The 17,725-nt window shown below is 34.3% G+C and overlaps 1 protein-coding gene across 1 annotated transcript; it reads right to left on the bottom strand.

Moving 5' to 3' along the window:
* Nucleotides 1–8,792: 8,792 nt before the first annotated feature.
* Nucleotides 8,793–17,725, bottom strand: LOC145627773 (uncharacterized). Its single transcript, XM_081680124.1, has 3 exons — nucleotides 17,083–17,725; nucleotides 14,108–14,401; nucleotides 8,793–8,951 (listed from the first exon to the last, which is right to left on the bottom strand). Exons 1-3 carry the CDS (start codon nucleotides 17,692–17,694, stop codon nucleotides 8,793–8,795), a joined length of 1,065 nt encoding a protein of 354 aa, XP_081536250.1. The 5' UTR covers nucleotides 17,695–17,725.

Genomic DNA, 17,725 nt, shown 5'->3' with positions numbered 1-17,725 from the left:
CGGAATTTATAAAGGAAATCAAATAAAAACTAAAAGTGCAAAGAGAGATTTTACGTGGAAAACTTCTTGGCCCTAATCAAAAAGAACAACCACGACCACAAGGTATTTTAAACTCAATTCTCAATAATAATAGGGCAAACAACCTATTACAAATTAAGACTCTAAACTCAAGTTCCTCTATGAACTTAAGCTCCCTTCAACTAATCCCTCAATCAGTCGAACTCTCAAACTCTCTCTCTTTCTCCTTGCTTCACTCAAAGCAATAAAACACTCTTAGAGTTTCCACAAACTCTAACCCTATACAAATCAAAGATTAAACTCTAAATTGCTAAGTACAAAGACACTCAAGGACTTAAATGGATTATGACTCTTTTTCAAAAGCTAAAAGACTGTAATGCTCAAGTGTATCTTTTAAAACAGAAAACCAATCCTATTTATATTAGAGCCAGGAAGTTGAAATATTTCCGTTTGCCTTAATTCCCACTAAGCCACTAATTCCATGAAATTAGGAAGTGTAGTTCGTGGATGCTTGGGCAACAAGATGAAGCACTCTCTAAGGAAGTGGTTTACTGCTTCCTTAATTCTCTCAACTTCCTTAACTAGGTAAAACAGTCGTTTATAAAGAATATTTTCCAAATTAGAATTTCCAAAATAATAGGATAGAATTAAAACAGAAAATCTTTTTAACTAACAAGATATTTTAACTTAAAGGATATTTTTCGAAATAAAATTAAAACAAGTTAAAATATGGTAAAATAAAATCTTTATCAAATAAAATTAAATCCACTTAAAACCCTATCAATTAACAATGTACTTAACATAGATACAAGAAGCCTAAAATAAAGATAAAGATACATTAGACTCCTTGACACGCTGTGAAGCTTCGACTCTAAAGCTTCAGTTCCTCACTAAAGGAACTTGGCTTCTGATTGTCTTCTATGTTCATTCATAGCTCATCCTTAGACCTTGTTCCATGCTCCATTCTGACTCTAGAACTTCGTTACATACACAAACCTGTCAATAAATCAAAGCTTATAATAGACAAAGGTTTAAACACCTATAGGTTTGCTTAGGTTTCTTTAGTCATCATCAAAACTTAAAGTCAACAATATTCCCCCTTTTGATGAATGACAAACCTAAGAAAACTCATTAAAAACTAAGAGCCAATCAGAAAGAAAACAAAAACTTAAAGCTCAAATGAACTGGTTAAATTAAAACAAGGAACTGAATAAAAATTATACCTCTATTTTAGATGGATGGAGAAGCTTGTCAACAATTGAGTTTGCCTTTCTTTTCCCCCTTTTGGCGTTCATCAAAATTAATGCACACACACACACACACACACACACACACACACACATATATATATATATATATATATATATATATATATATATATATATATATATATAAACACAGCACCATTTTAATGGTTTGTGTCCAAAGCATAGAGCGAAGCACATATAGGCAGAAACAGTATGCAAATAGTCAAAAAGCAAAACAAGCAACATCCATATGAACAAACTGATGTTCCTCCAGAACATCAAAAACAAAAGAAAATACCCTGTTTTAAAAGTTTACAGACCAAAAGAAACCAAATAAAACAAGTTCAATCCAGACCAAGTTCAAGAGGATAAAGGTTTAAGAGCTAAGATAGAAGGAAAAACATCAAGATTTAGGGGCAGAGGACTGGGTCTCTTCTTCAGCATCATGCTCTAGCACTTCTTCAATAACCAAGTCCTCTAATTTCTTCAACAGATCATCCTGCCCTTTAGAGAGAGTTGATGTGCTCTGGTGCATTGCTGAGGTGAGCTCTGTGGAAGCTTTCACCAAGTCTGACACTATTTTCTCAAGAGCTTCAATCCTTTGAATCAAACCTGGTTGAGCATCAACTAGCTTTTGCACTGTCTCCTTGAGAGCTTTAAGTTCCAAGGTGGAACTCACTATGCTGAAGGCAATAAAACCAGAACCTGTAGGAAATGTTTTTTCAATAGAAGCTTGAAGTATGCCCTGTTCCCCCTGAGAACCAGTTTTCTCTTCAAGGATCCCTTGATCCCCTGGTGCACTGTTTCTTTCTTCACTTAGATCAACAACTGCAGCAGACTCAGCCTTATCCTTCCCACTTGGCCTTATTGCCAACCTAGTACTCTTTCTCTTCCCAGAGCTTTGAGTACCCTTTTGGTTTGACATCACAATCACCTCCTTCTTTTTCTATTCACCTTCTTTCTCACTGTCCTTTTCCTCCAACCACTTATCCAACTCTTCATCTTCCTTTTTCTTCAAACTACTCTCATCCTGTTTAGGCTTAGAAAGGGATTTGGAAAGAAATTGAGTAGTTCCCTCAACAACGGTTAGGTTTCGGGCTTCAAGGGTTTTGGGTTGGACATAATGGTTAGTTTTAAGCTTAAGGGATTCATAGTTTGTCATGGAAATCCCACAGCTTTCAAGAAGAGTAATTATCAAATTTGCATACCCAACCTTTAAATGATTGGCAAGACAGTGGGTAAGGTGTTGGATCATCAAAGATGGAAAGTTTATCTGAATTTTATTTTCAAGGCAATACATAAGCACAACATCAAGGTGATTAGCCTCATGTCTATGCTGGGTTCTTGGAATGATATCTAGGTGAACAAAAATAAACAACAACTTTTGAATAGGTGAAAACAGATTATGGTTGGTTCGAACTTTGGAAGCTTTACCCCCAATTGATTCAACAATTTTTTCAATAGGAACACCATCAACACTTAATTCAGTTTCTCCCTTAAAATACTCATCAAACCCCTCATTTGGAGTTCCAAACACAGCAGCTAAATCATCAGCATCAAAACTAATTTTCTTGTTTTTAATTTTGCTAACACACACACCATTCACATTCCTAAAATTCGCACAAAATTCCTTTAAAGGTGCATGCGCAATCACATTGTCATAACATTCAATAAACAGCTTAATCCAATTTTGCGCTTCAAGAATATCAAGAAGTTTAGAGTACTTACTCGATTTGCACCACTTTAGGTTTATGCAAAACCCAGGAATGAATCGTTCAGAGCTGGCTTCAAGCCTTTTGACAGCAGCTGACTTCGACTTTTCCCCCTGAATTGGTTCACCCAGTTCCTCATAGTCCAATTCTTCTTCAACCTCGATCTTTCTCTTTTTCGAATCACTGCGAGCCATGGGTTTGTTTTGGGGTTTTTCAACAACGGTTTTGACTGAAGTTTCAGTTTCTATTTCCATGGGTGATTCCTTTTGAGGAGAGTTTTGAATTTTGGGAGAGATTTCCATGGGAATTGGAGAGGTGTCACTAAATATGAATGTGTATTTTACGGAGTGAGGTGGTGAGGAACAGTGGTTAGGGTTTGGTTTCATTATATAGTGGTGGAATTTAGAGGGGTGAATTAGGTCGGTGGAATGGTGTAGAAGGTTAATTGAATGGGGTATGTGTCGATTAATGAAGGATGGCACAATACTTTTCACTTGGTCAGATTTTAATGTGATTTGACATGAAGAGTTTAGGTTAATTGAAGATAATTTTTTATCAGAAACTTTGAATTGAATGCAAAAAGTCACGGGTATTTAATCAACAATTTTGAGGAATGAATTTGAAATTTAAAAGATAAGCAATGAAGGATAATTCAAAATAAAAGATAAGATTTTAAGTAGATAAAATTAATCAACTGACTAGTTAATTAATTCACAAAAAGATAGAGCAAAATCTTATAGATTATTTCGGAGGAACTAGGAACAAATCAACAAAGTTTGTTATAACATAGACATGCCTACTGCAATTTGATTTCTTCACATACAGCCACAATCCCATATGCAATGCCATACATTCTAATGCTTAGGACTATGTTTTCACATATTCAGATTGTGTAAGATATACATTGCATACATAGTTGACTTATACCTTTGGAGGGAACTTGAGGTCTTCTTAACTCAATTGTATCATGCCAAGTTCCATGCGCATCTTTTCAAATTTATCCCTGCTCAAAGGCTTAGTAAGAATGTCAGCAATTTGGTTTTCATTATCACAAAAATCTAACTTAATTAAGCCTTTTTCCATATTATCCTTAAGAAAATGATGCCTTATGTGAATATGCTTCACACGAGAATGATGAACTAGATCTTTTGAAATGCATATGACACTTGTATTGTCACAAAAAATAGGAATACAATTATATTTCATACCATAATCTCTTAATTGTGTTTAATCTAAAGAACTTGGGAACAACAAGCTGCAGCAGCCACATACTCAGCTTCAGCAGTTGATAGGGCCACTGTATTTTGTTTCTTGGAGCCCCAAGAGACTAAACAAGGTCCGAGGAACTGGACCATTCCAGACGTGCTTTTCCTGTTCACCAAATCTCCTGCATAATCAGCATCTGCAAAACCTTTTAAATCAAAAGTATCACTTCTAGGATAGAAGAGACAGAGGTTGTCAGTTCCTTTGAGGTATCTTAGAATCCTTTTAACTGCCGTAAGATGAGATTCTTTAGGATTCGATTGAAACCTAGCACATAAGCTAAGCCAACACTAAATGCAATGTCAGGTCTACTAGCAGTTAAATAAAGAAGGGATCCGATCATACCTCTATATTTTGTTTGATCTACACTAGTTCCTTGTAGATCTTCATCTAATCTTGTGCCAGTTCCCATTGGTGTATGATTAGTTTTTGCTTGATCAAGGTTAAACTTTTTCAGAAGTTCCTTGACATATTTTTGTTGGTGAATAGCAATTCCTTCTTCAGTTCGTTTGATTTGAAGACCAAGGAAGAAGTTGAGTTCTCCCATCATACTCATTTCAAATTCACCACTCATTAAATCAGCAAAATACTTGCACAAGATTTCATTAGTTGCACCAAAGATAATATCATCAACATATATTTGAACAACTAATAGGTCAGTTCCTTCATATTTCAAAAACAAAGTTTTATCAATTTTACCTCTTTCAAAATCATTTTGAAGAAGGAACTTGGAGAGCCTTTCATACCAGGCTCTTGGTGCTTGCTTCAGCCCATAAAGAGCTTTATCAAGCTTAAAGACATGATTAGGAAATTGGGGATTTTCAAAACCAGGTGGTTGTTCCACAAACACCTCTTCTTCAATAAAACCATTTAATAAGGCACACTTAACATCCATTTGATATAATTTAAATCCCATAAATGAAGCAAAAGCAATTAATATTCTAATAGCTTCTAACCTGGCAACAGGAGCAAAAGTTTCTCCAAAATCAATACCTTCTTGTTGGTTATAACCCTTCACAACGAGTCTTGCCTTGTTCCTTACTATAGTTCCATACTCATCCAGCTTGTTTCTGAAAACCCATTTGAGCCCTATTACCTTTTTATTTTTGGGTTTCTCTTCTAGATGCCAGACCTTGTTCCTTTCAAACTCATTAAGTTCGTCTTGCATAGCAATAATCCAGTCAGCATCTTTGAGGGCTTCTTCATGATTTCTTGGCTCAATTATGGATAGAAAGGCTTGAAAGGCACAGAAGTTCCTCATTTGTGATCTGGTTTGAGTTCCTCTGCCAATGTCACTTATGATGAGGTCAGTAGGGTGAGAACCTTGATATTTGAAGAGCTTTGGATGAAACTCTCTGGCAGGAACTCCTATTTGAGGAACTTCTTCTTCTGCTTCCTCAGGTTCCTCTATGTTGCATGTTTCTTCATGATCTTGTTCCTCCTGAACTTCAGGTGGAGGAACTTTAGCATTTTCCTGATGACCTTGTTCGGGTTTAGCTTGCTTTTCCTTAGGGTGACTAGTTTCCTCTTCATCATCCTCCCTGTCTCTGACCATTCCAATTTCATAATCATTAGTGTCTTGTTCCTGCACATTCATAAACATATTAGATTCATCAAATATCACATGAATGCTTTCTTCGACAAACATAGTATTTTTATTGTAAACTCTGTAAGCCTTGCTATTTGATGCATAGCCAAGGAACACAGCTTCATCACTTCTTTCATCAAATTTTCCTATGTTCCTTTTTCCATTATTATGGACAAAGCACCTGCATCCAAAAGCTCTAAAGTGAGAAATATTTGGTTTTCTGCCTTTAAACAATTCATATGGAGTTTTATTGATGATTGGTCTCATCATAACTCGATTTATAATATAGCAAGCAGTGTTGATAGCTTCAGCCCAAAAGTTCCTTGGAAGTCCACTAGCTATAAGCATTGTTCTTGCCATGTCTTCTAGGGTCCTGTTCTTCCTCTCCACAACTCCATTCTGTTGAGGAGTTCTTGGGGCTGAGAAGTTATGATCCATGCCATTTTCTCTGCAAAACTCATCAAATCTTGAATTTTCGAACTCAGTTCCATGATCTGGCGGAATGTGGATAATTTGATTTCCACTAGTCTTCTGCACTTTCTTGGCGAATGACACAAATTCATCAAATGTTTCATCCTTGCTAGACAAAAAAATCACCTAGGTAAATCTAGAAAAATCATCAATAATAATTAGAACATATTTCTTTCCACTTCTACTTTGAACACGCATGGGACTAGGGCTGTACACCGGTGCAAAACCGGACCGGACCTGACCTGGACCTGAATGGACCGGGACCTGAATCCTTGATTTTTAAGGACCGGAGACCGGACCTGAATCAACAGGTCCGGTTCCGGTCCAGACCTGAAAAATTAGGTCCGGTCCGGGTTTGGACCTAAATAGACCTGATTATTTTTTTTTTTTTTGATTTTTTTTAAATAATATGAAAGTGTTGACCTGTTTGGACCTGTTTAGACCTGTTTGGACCTATTTAGACCTGATTGGACCTGTTATGGACCTGTTTGGACCTGTTTATGGACCTATTTAGACTTATTAAATAAAAAAAAGTAGTTTTACCGGTTTCAGGTCCGGACCTGAAATTTCCGAGTTTACCCCGGACCGGACCTGAAACCCGGAATCCTTGAATTTCAAGGACCGGGACCGGACCTGAATCTACAGGTCCGGATCAGGTCCGGTCCCAACAGGTCCGGTTTAGGTCGGTTTTCAAGTCCGGGCCAGTTTTTGTACACCCCTACATGGGACCACACAAATCCACGTGTATGAGTTCCAATGGCTTTGTGGTGCTCACCAAGTTTTTACTTTTAAAAGATGACCTGACTTGCTTGCCTCTCACACATGCATCACAGATATGTTGTATGAGGAACTTGATTGAGGGAAGCCCTATAACCAAGTTCCTTGCTCTAAGTTTATCCATGAGTGAGAAGTTAGCATGTCCAAAACGTTTATGCCATAATAAAGGATCATCATTAATGGCACTCAGGCATGTAAGGTTGTTCCTTGGAACAGAATTGAGATCCACTGTATAAGTGTTCCACTTCCTAGTTCCTTCAAGAACAACCCTTTTTGTTTTGTCATTAATGATGTTGCATAAATCAGAAGTAAAACTTACAGAGTTTCCTTTGTCACAAAATTGTGATATGCTCAGCAAATTGTGCATCAAACCCTAGACCAAAAGTACATTTTCAATTGAATGGGAACTTGACCTTCCAACTTTTCCTTTTCTAATGACTTCTCCTTTCTTGTTGTCTCCAAAGGTCACAGTTCCTCCAGAATAGGTCTCAAGTGAGAGGAATTTTGATTTGTCTCCTGTCATATGCTTTGAACAACCACTGTCGAGGTACCACGTGTTGTTCCCCCTCACTATGACCTGCAAAAGAACTCATTGATTAGTTTCAGGAACCCGGGTTTCCTTGGGTTCCTTGGACGTTGAAGCAATATCAGATTTTCTAACCCAAACTTGCTTAACATTCTTACTAACAGATTGTTCCTTCTTATAACAAGTGTTTACTAAGTGACTTGTCTTCCCACAAAAGGAACAAATTTTATGGCTAGGTAAATCAACATATTTCTTTTTACCTTTATGCTTAGATCGAATGTATCCTAGTCCTTCAGTTCTTTTGGTTTGAGCATTCTCAATCCATTTAGGTACACCAAGCAGACCAGTGCTTCTTTCTTTTCTGATTGCAAGTTCCTTTTCTAAATTTGCCTTTTCAATTCTTAACTCATCAAGATTGTGTTTTAATTTTTCAAAATCTTCATTAAACTTAGGCAGTGATTCAGAAGAGGAACTTGACGATTTAAAGTCAGTACTGACAATCTTGTATTGAGTCAGTTCTACATTAACCATAATATTTTCATACTTGAGTTTTTCATTCATTTCTTTTAGAAGAAGATTCTTATCAAAAAGATAAAAGAATCTTCCTTGAACATCAGTACGCTGGTTCTCAATCCAGGCACTGTGTTCCTTGCAGACTTAAAGAGCTTTTTCACATTCATTAAGCCTTTTAATATCAATTATCCAATCATATTCTATTTCCACAATGTAATCAATAAGTACTTCTTTAGGAAGGGTTCTAAGATGATTAGGATCAGCACGTACCTCTTTAGCCAGTTCATCATTGTAGGCCTTTTCATCATGTTTGGCCATTAGACATAAATTGGCTGTTTCTTCTTCAGGTTGTTCCTCCTCATCATCACTCTCAGAATCTCCCCAAGCAGCAATCATAGCCTTCCTAATGTCTGTTTTGTTGTAAGGAGTCTTGTTGCTCTTGTTCTATTCCTTGTCCTTCCCTTTACCTTTCTCAGTTTCCCACAAGGGGCATTCACGAATAAAGTGATCTAGGGATCCACATTTGTGACATCCGGAATCAGCTTTTGAGTTAGATGACTTTTTGGTGAAGTTCCTTATTCTATTGTTTCGATTAAACATTCTTTTGAACCTTCTCACCAACATGGCCGCTTCTTCTTCATCTACCTCGAATTCTTCTTGATCACCAGCTTTGAGAGCTAAGCCTTTTCCTTTGTTCCCAAGTGCAATTCATGGGTCATGAGGGAACCAGCAAGTTGCTCAATGTGGAATTTCGTGAAGTCCTTAGTTTCTTGTAAGGCAGTTACTTTGGCTCTCCATCTTTCATCTTGAGGGAGGCTCCTTAGAACTTTCCTGACCTGCTCATCAATAGGTATTTGCTTTCCAAGAGAAACAAGCTCATTAATTATATTAGTGAACCTTGTTAACATTTCTTGGATAGTTTCTTTAGATTGCATTTCAAAACGTTTATATTTAGACATAAGCAGATCAATTTTAGAGCGTTTCACTTCATTAGTTCCTTCATGTGTTACTTGTAGTAAATCCCAAATTTCTTTAGCATTTTTACAGCCCATAACACGATTATGTTCATGGGGACCAAGACCACAGTGAAGTAATTTAACAGCAAGTGCATTAATTTCCATTTTTTCAAAATCTTCCTTATCAAACTCGGACATGGGTTTAGGTACTACCTCATTTTCACCAACTGTTTTGGTGATTTCGAAATCACCAACTTAAATAACTCTCCAAACTTGGTAGTTGTCAGCTTTGATAAAAATTTCCATCCTGTTCTTCTAATAGGTGTAGAATTATTTCCCATTGAACATAGGAGGACGCTGCGTAGAGTAACCTTCTTCCAGTTTCTCGTGATTGTTCATGTTGCTTCCAGGAACTTATCTCGTCAGGGTTTCCTGATTTCTTCAAGGAACAGGCTCTGATACCAATTGTTGACTCGAATGAACAATACAAGAGGGGGGTGAATTGTATTGTAGAGGAACTAGGGTAATTTTTGCGGAATTTATAAAGGAACTCAAATAAAAACTAAAAGTGCAAAGAGAGATTTTACGTGGAAAACTTCTTGGCCCTAATCAAGAAGAACAACCATGACCACAAGGTATTTTAAACTCAATTCTCAATAATAATAGGGCAAACAACCTATTACAAATTAAGACTCTAAACTCAAGTTCCTCTATGAACTTAAGCTCCCTTCAACTGATCCCTCAATCAGTCGAACTCTCAAACTCTCTCTATTTCTCCTTGCTTCACTCAAAGCAATAAAACACTCTTAGAGTTTCCCCAAACTCTAACCCAATACAACTCAAAGATTAAACTCTAAATTGCTAAGTACAAAGACACTCAAGGACTTAAGTGGATTATGACTCTTTTTCAAAAGCTAAAAGACTGTAATGCTCAAGTGTATCTTTTAAAACAGAAAACCAATCCTATTTATATTAGAGCCAGGAAGTTGAAATATTCCCGTTTGCCTTAATTCCCACTAAGCCACTACTTCCATGAAATTAGGAAGTGTAGTTCGTGGATGCTTGGGCAACAAGATGAAGCACTCTCCAAGGAAGTGGTTTACTGCTTCCTTAATTCTCTCAACTTCCTTGACTAGGAAAAACAGTCGTTTATAAAGAATATTTTCCAAAATAATAGGGTAGAATTAAAACAGCAAATCTTTTTAACTAACAAGATATTTTAACTTAAAGGATATTTTTCGAAATAAAATTAAAACAAGTTAAAATATGGAAAAATAAAATCTTTATCAAATAAAATTAAATCCACTTAAACCCTATCAATTAACAATGTACTTAACATAGATACAAGAAGCCTAAAATAAAGATAAAGATACATTAGTTTCCTTGACACACTGTGAAGCTTCGACTCTAAAGCTTCAGTTCCTCACTAAAGGAACTTGGCTTCTGATTGTCTTCTATGTTCATCCATAGCTCAACCTTAGACCTTGTTTCATGCTCCATTATGACTCTAGAACTTCGTTGCATACACAAACCTGTAAATAAATCAAAGCTAATAGACAAAGGTTAAAACACCTATAGGTTTGCTTAGGTTTCTTTAGTCATCATCAAAACTTAAGGTCAACAATAAATAAATAAATAAAAATAAAAAATAAAAACCTACAAGAAATGTTGTGATACACGGAATATGCAATAATAATTGGACAGTGTATATATTGCATCAGATTTTCTAATAAACATCAACTATAAAATAAAAAAAATGAATAGTTAATAAAAACTTTAGCCTACTCATATACCAACACAAAATAAAATCCTCAATGAAATGAGATTCATATTGTGACTTTTTTTTCTTGTTGGCTCTATTTACCATTTTAGAGGACCAATTCATCAAAAATATTAAGCTAATTGTTGAAATCTATTATTCATTTATTATATACACGTACTCTAGCTTATCTTATAGTACAATTTTTTTTTTTTTGCAAATTTACAATTTTGTAACTCTAATAGAACTTTTGATTGCCAGATTGCATTTTTGCACCCACCTCCATCACCATAAATGGTTTAAGCTCAATTCTACAAACTAACAAAATTGACATCATTCCAAAACCCAAATTTATATATGTTCGTGCAATTCATTAACTTAGGACCTGTTCATTTCACCTTAAAAAAATAATTCAGTAAAAATAATTTTAGTTCAGTTAGAATAAGTTCAGCTCAGTAAAATTAATTTCAGTTCAGTTGAAATAATTTCAGTTCAGTAAAAGTTAATTTCAATTTAATAAAAATAATTCAGTTCAGTAAAAATCAATACTTTTAAAGAAGAAATATAAAAGAGATTCAGTAAAAAAAAATACTTTCAATTTAGTAAAAATAATATCAGTTCAATAAAATTAATTTCGGTTTAGTAAAATTAATTTAAATTCAGCAAAAAAAATTTCAATTCAGTAAAAATAATTTCAGTTCAACAAAAATAAGATGAAGTAAACAAGTCCTTAAGAGAGTCTAATCATGAGCTTATGAGGTTTTATAAGTGTTAGTAAACTGCTCATTTTTTAATGGAGAAAATAAATGATAAATCTTTTTTTTTTATTTATTTTAATTGTGTTGCTCCTTGAGACATAAAAATCTCAAAATAAGTCAAATTTTTTTTAAACACACTTAGGTCATGTTCTAATTTATTGAACTGAGTTAAATTGAACTGAACTGATTGGAACTGAATTAGACTGAATGGAACTGAATTCTTTATGATAGAAGAAAATTAGAAATTGAATTGAACTGAACTGATTAGAGCTGAAATGAAAGTAAATTGAAAAGAACATGCTCTTAAAGCTTAGCTTATAAATGAGCTGATTTGATCTAGAAAGTTTATAAAAAAGTTGTCCATGCAGTTAATTAATTAATTATACGAATGAGTATATTTATGCTCATGCTTAATCTCATTTATTACTAGCTTCAAAAACTATACAAGCTCGGCACATTTTTCATATGCTCAAAAATATAATTGAATTTTAGTCAACTTTATTATTCGATATTTTTTATTCAGTCTCAGCTTGTTTACACCTCTTCATAATTATCACCACGACACCACGTACTTGCATTACTTCAATCTAAAGTCTTTTTATAAAAAAAAAAGGAACTTTATTTCCAAATAGTAGAATAACTTTCCTAAAACGTACTCCATATATATAAGGCAACTGTACTTTCAGATATATATGGAACTTATTGCGTATTGATACAGAAAATCGAAACTTATAGCTTTAACCATCTAGTGAGCTTTGGGCACAAACAAATGATTTATTTTTATACTAAGTATAGTAGATAGATAAATAGTAGCCTAGGGTAATAAGAATAAGGAAAATTTGCGAGGAATGTCCTTTTATGAGGTCGACCTTGTGTGGAAGGTCCTTTTATGAAAAAGGTGGCACGAAAGGTCCTTATATGAACATTGGTTTGCGAGGAGGGTCCTTTGACCAAATTCCGGCGTTGACCAAGATTTTCCAGCCAAAAATAATCACGTGATGTGCACGTGACCACTTAAATGAGGTTTTTTAGATGGTGGATGTTCGAGGTGTGGGTTTTAATGGGTGGTTTTCGTAGGTGGCTGGTTCTGGTTCTGGTTCTGGTGAAATCAAACACCATAACAATTAACAACCATAATTCTAATTGTAATTGTTGTTTTCGAGCTTAATTTAAAGGGGGAAAGGGAAATCAAGGGAAAAGAGGGAAAAAGGAGAAAAAAAAAAAAAACCACATTTAAGTGGTCACGTGCACATCACGTAATTATTTTTGGCCGGAAAAAATTGTCAATGCCGGAATTTGGTCAAAGGACCCTCCTCACAACCCAATGTTCATATAAGGATCTTTCGTGCCACCTTTTTCATAAAGCTAATCACTTGAGGGGTCAAATAACACTATGTGAATTGTATGGATTGAATATAAATTTGATTTTAAGTGACAGGATGGTTTTTTTGTGTTGAAAATTGTTTATGTACATCCACGTATAAGGTGCACATGTTTATGGATATCATAATAAGAAGAAATACATCTACAAATAATATTAGTGGATGGAAGGAATAAAGCTTTTATTATATGTTCCAATAAAGTTCATAGTTCATTTTATCAGAAAGACTAATCTAATATAATATGGACAAAGTAAATCCATCTCCTACAAAAATAGACGATTACATAAGAAAGATATTCTTGCTAGAACGAGAGCTTAAGCAACGTTGTACTCCGAAGTAGATAAGAGCGCCATCATTATGAATAAAGATAGGGCCAATTATAATTAATATTTGCTTTTACATTACACTTAAAATAATGTGAAGTAACAAACTTTGACAAACAAGCTAACAATGAAGATGTTACATAAATAAAATGATGCTTATTAGTGAAATCTATTTAACCAAAGTAGTACATTATTACGGAGGATGCCCCATTTTCTCATGGTGAGAAACAAATTTTGTTTCTCACATGACATTTTAATAAATAAACCAACAACTTTATTCAACTTTATTCAATTGTGGAGTCCACAATAATGAAAAAGTTGTTGATTTATTCACGAAAATGTCATTATGAGAAACAAATTTGTTTCTCATTATGAGAAGCAGGGAATTTCCCATTATTGAACACAACGCACCTTGTGTTGATTGTTGAGACTATATATCATACGCCGTTGATCGAATGCGATACATTTGTTGTATTTTTGACCATGGATAACACATCTTGAAAGTTTTTATTATTGATCGCCTCATTCGCCAACTAATAAGCTTCCATATGAATCGCACAAAATGTCCCACGACAATAGTTGCCATTAACCCTATCCAAGCAAGGAGAGAGATCACTAATGCATCCCAAATTCCGTTTCCGTCATGAGTTAGATTGGATACCGAGTAAATGTATGTCACTGTTGTTGCCGTGATAGAAATCCATAGAGTTATCCTCAAAATCGATAATAAATATCGCTTGCACGGAAGGCCGCTTATAAGGAGAAGGATGACACTCAGGGATGACATTAGTCCAATGGTGTTACAAACTAGTACATTATCCTGCGAAACGCCTCCCGGGGGATTAGTTCCGACTTGGAAAGCCATGGTTGCGATCAAGGTTGCTACCACCATTAGAGATGTGCGCTGGTCCTCGAACCAAGCACGGTCTTTTTTCGATTTTAGTGCTTCCTTTGCAGGTAATGCCTTGGCATCATCAAGGTGTTTCCATATCCTTTCATCTTGTATACCATCCTTTCGACTTTGCTTATGAATATCCACGGCTGTCAGTCCATTTTTGTTAATCGCGTTCTTTTTAATCTTTGGATGTGCTATTATTAATTCTACCATCTGCATATTAACGAATACAAGTATAAAATTGTAAGTTTTGTAACAATAAATGAGTCCAATATTGTAGTAAATCCTTCTGAAAAAATCAATTTAGATAACGTATTTGTGGCGGCTCACTTTTATCTGGCTATTGTAATAAAATAATAATTCGTGATAATTTCACTAACATTAGAGAAAGTATGGTTCGTTGTTTTATTAATATAAAAAAGGGTCACTATAATTTTAAAAAAGGTCACTATGTTAAAATAAAAATCATTTTGGTAATATATAGGTATAAGTGGTTATTTTTTTAATGAAATATTTTATATACTGATCAACATCAATAATAAAGGCCACTATGTTAAAATTAGGGTAATAGCGTCGTATTTCAAGTTCACAATATTATTAAATGTTGTAGTAGTTTTAATAAAGGTTACTATGTTAAAAATAAGGTTACTATGTTAAAAATAAGGGTCACTATGTTCAATATAATGTAAGTTGCGTGTGTATAGAGTTCGGGTCCACAATAATATTATTTTGGACTAGGTCCACGCAAGTCTTTTTGAATTTCAACAAGATCTTAAATGATTATTACAATTATTACATATAAATCACAATAAATAGTTATAGGGAATAATGTGAATAATGTAAAAGTCAATACTTATATATTGCAATATTTATTAGAAATTTAGAATGTATTATCTAGAATGGATGAATTAACACTTTATTTTTGACCAATACTAGATTAGATCCCATGTCATGCACGGTAATTTTAGTTTAACGCTATATTTAATTCTAGAAAATTATCAAATTTCAAATTAAGATAAAAAAATTTGTAATTACTAAAATAAAAATTAAATTATACTTCATATCATACTAAAAGAAAAGGTGGAGTGTTACACTATTACATGCCTGACTAATAAAAATAATTATTAGTGTTAAAATATTATTGCATAGTATAAAATAAAAGAATAAATATTTCCAGATTAGATTTTATAGAAAAAAAATATCATTTTAAGCAAAAAATATTATTATTATTAGTAATAAGAATTTTTTATTTCTATATAAGTATTAATTAAATATATATTATATTATTGTCTTAAATAAGTTATCAATAAAAAAAATATAAAATGAAAAATCAAGTTAGAATATTTTTATTTTTAGAAAATAATTTTTAGAGGGAAAAAACGACACCAGGAAATGACATGTGTCATTCCTAGTGTCTGTTTTGATATTATGTTATTGATTCAGCCCCAATATGTTACTCCCTCCGTACTTGACACGTTATTAAATATAGAATGTGTCCACTAATAAATAAATATATAATAATTTTCCACATTTACTCTTTCTTCACCTACCCTACTTGTTCTATTATTTGTAATATAAAAATACAAAAAAAATCTTTGTACAATAAATAAATGTTTTAAATAGATCCACTTTCATTGTAGTTTACTTAAACTATGTGTCCACCCCTCTTTAAAAAAAATAAAAATAAAAATAAAAATCGTGTTTGCCCCAACATCCCAAATATTATAGGACAGAGGGAGTAGTTCATAAAAAGTTTAGACCATATTATCTAGACCTGATCAATGGGCGGGCCGGGTTCGGGCCGGGCCGAGGCCTAAAACCAGCCCATTTCTCGATCCGGGTCGGGCCTAGCTTCGGGCCAAAATTTCCATGCCCAAACCCACCCAAAATGGACGGGTCGTGCGGGCTTTTCGGTCCGGGCAAAATTGAACTAAAATAGCTTTAAAATGCATTCCCAAGCCCACCCAGAAAAATAAAAAATTCGGGCCAGGCCGGATAATGCTGCCCAAAACCCGCCCAAAATCGGTTCAGGTCGGGCCGGGCTTTTTTTTATCAGCTCTAATATTATCTAAATCCTCTAGGTGTAGTTAGTCCAAAGTCCAAATATTATTCACTCCCGTCATATTTAATTACTTACTTTATTTCTGCATGAGTAGAGGTTTTAGGATGAATAATAGAAAAATACTCCCTTCATTTTTAAATACTTGCTTCATTTCTCCATGCGTGGAGTTTTAGGAAAATTGGGAAAAGTAATAAAGTATGGAGGTAGTAGGGTTGGTGGAAGAATAAAAAAATTGTAAAAAACAAAAGTAGTGGAAAGAATTGAAATAGAGAGAATGTGAAATTAATAAAATATGATTTATGTTGGGTCCATTAGGTGAGTGAAATTAATTAAATATTGTAAAAACTTTCCAAATAAGGAAATGAAGCAAGTATTTAAAAACGGCCGAAAATGAAAAAGTGGAGCAAGTATTTAAAAATGGAGGGAGTTAGATTTAATGTGAGTATAAGTGGGAAGGGAAGAGAATGTTAAAGATATAATTTATTTTTTTTTCTTGAGGGAAAATATTAAAATATGATATGATTATAGCTTTAGACTTACTAATAATGGAGAGGAAAATAGTAACATAATATAAAATTTTCCAAAAATGAAAATGAATCAAGTAATAAAATACAACATCAAAAAGAGAGTGGAGCAAGTAATAGAAAAAATATAGAGGAATGACGTACATCTTATGGCATGGCAAGCAATGGTTATAGCTATAGCCTTGTAGTTTTAAAACAAATCTTTATTTAACTACTAAATTGAATATTGGAGCTAAAAAATGCAACTTAAGTATGGTGGCATAATAATTTATGAAGATGATTTAATTAACGGTTCATTTTGATATTACCTCCGAATGTTTGGCAGCAACAGCTAGATGCAAGACGGTATTGCCAAGGGAATCATTGAAATTCAGCAACTCACCATCATGCAACGTGTTTACCAAAAACCTCAAAGCCTTTGGTTGTTTGTGTTTCACACACAAATGTAAAACAGTTTCACCACCAATAGTTCGCTCCCAAGCAGCTTGTGGGTCGGACTTTAGAAGAGTTCCAAGCACTTCAATTTGACCATTTATGGCAGCTACATGAACAGGCGTCTTTCCATCTCGGTCATGTACAAAGCACATGTTCCTATTCGCCGCAACCAAGACTTCGACAATTTGCAAGTGCCCCTTTGCAGAGGCAATGTGTAGGGGTGATGATCTTTTTAATTGATCAACCACCTCTACTAGGTCCGGGTTTTTTTCTATTATCTTCTTAGTAAAGTTTACGTGCCCTAAATTAGCCGCAACATGTAACGGCGACTGCATATAGCTTCCTGATTTTTCGATAATGCATGGATCAAGGATAAGGGGATCTTCTTCGAGCAAGTTGAGCAGCGAAGGTACATCTCCCTTGAGTGCTGCAGCATATAGCTTTGCTGTAGCATGAAACTGACTTCTTTCTGTTTTTGCTTCCATTTTTTGTGTGGTTAAAGGATTTAAAAGTCAA

This window comes from Chenopodium album, chromosome 1, assembly GCF_948465745.1.
Source record: "Chenopodium album chromosome 1, dcCheAlbu1.1, whole genome shotgun sequence".
In the NCBI taxonomy this organism is placed as follows: Eukaryota; Viridiplantae; Streptophyta; class Magnoliopsida; order Caryophyllales; family Amaranthaceae; genus Chenopodium; species Chenopodium album.
This window is presented reverse-complemented; position numbering and strand designations above follow the sequence as displayed.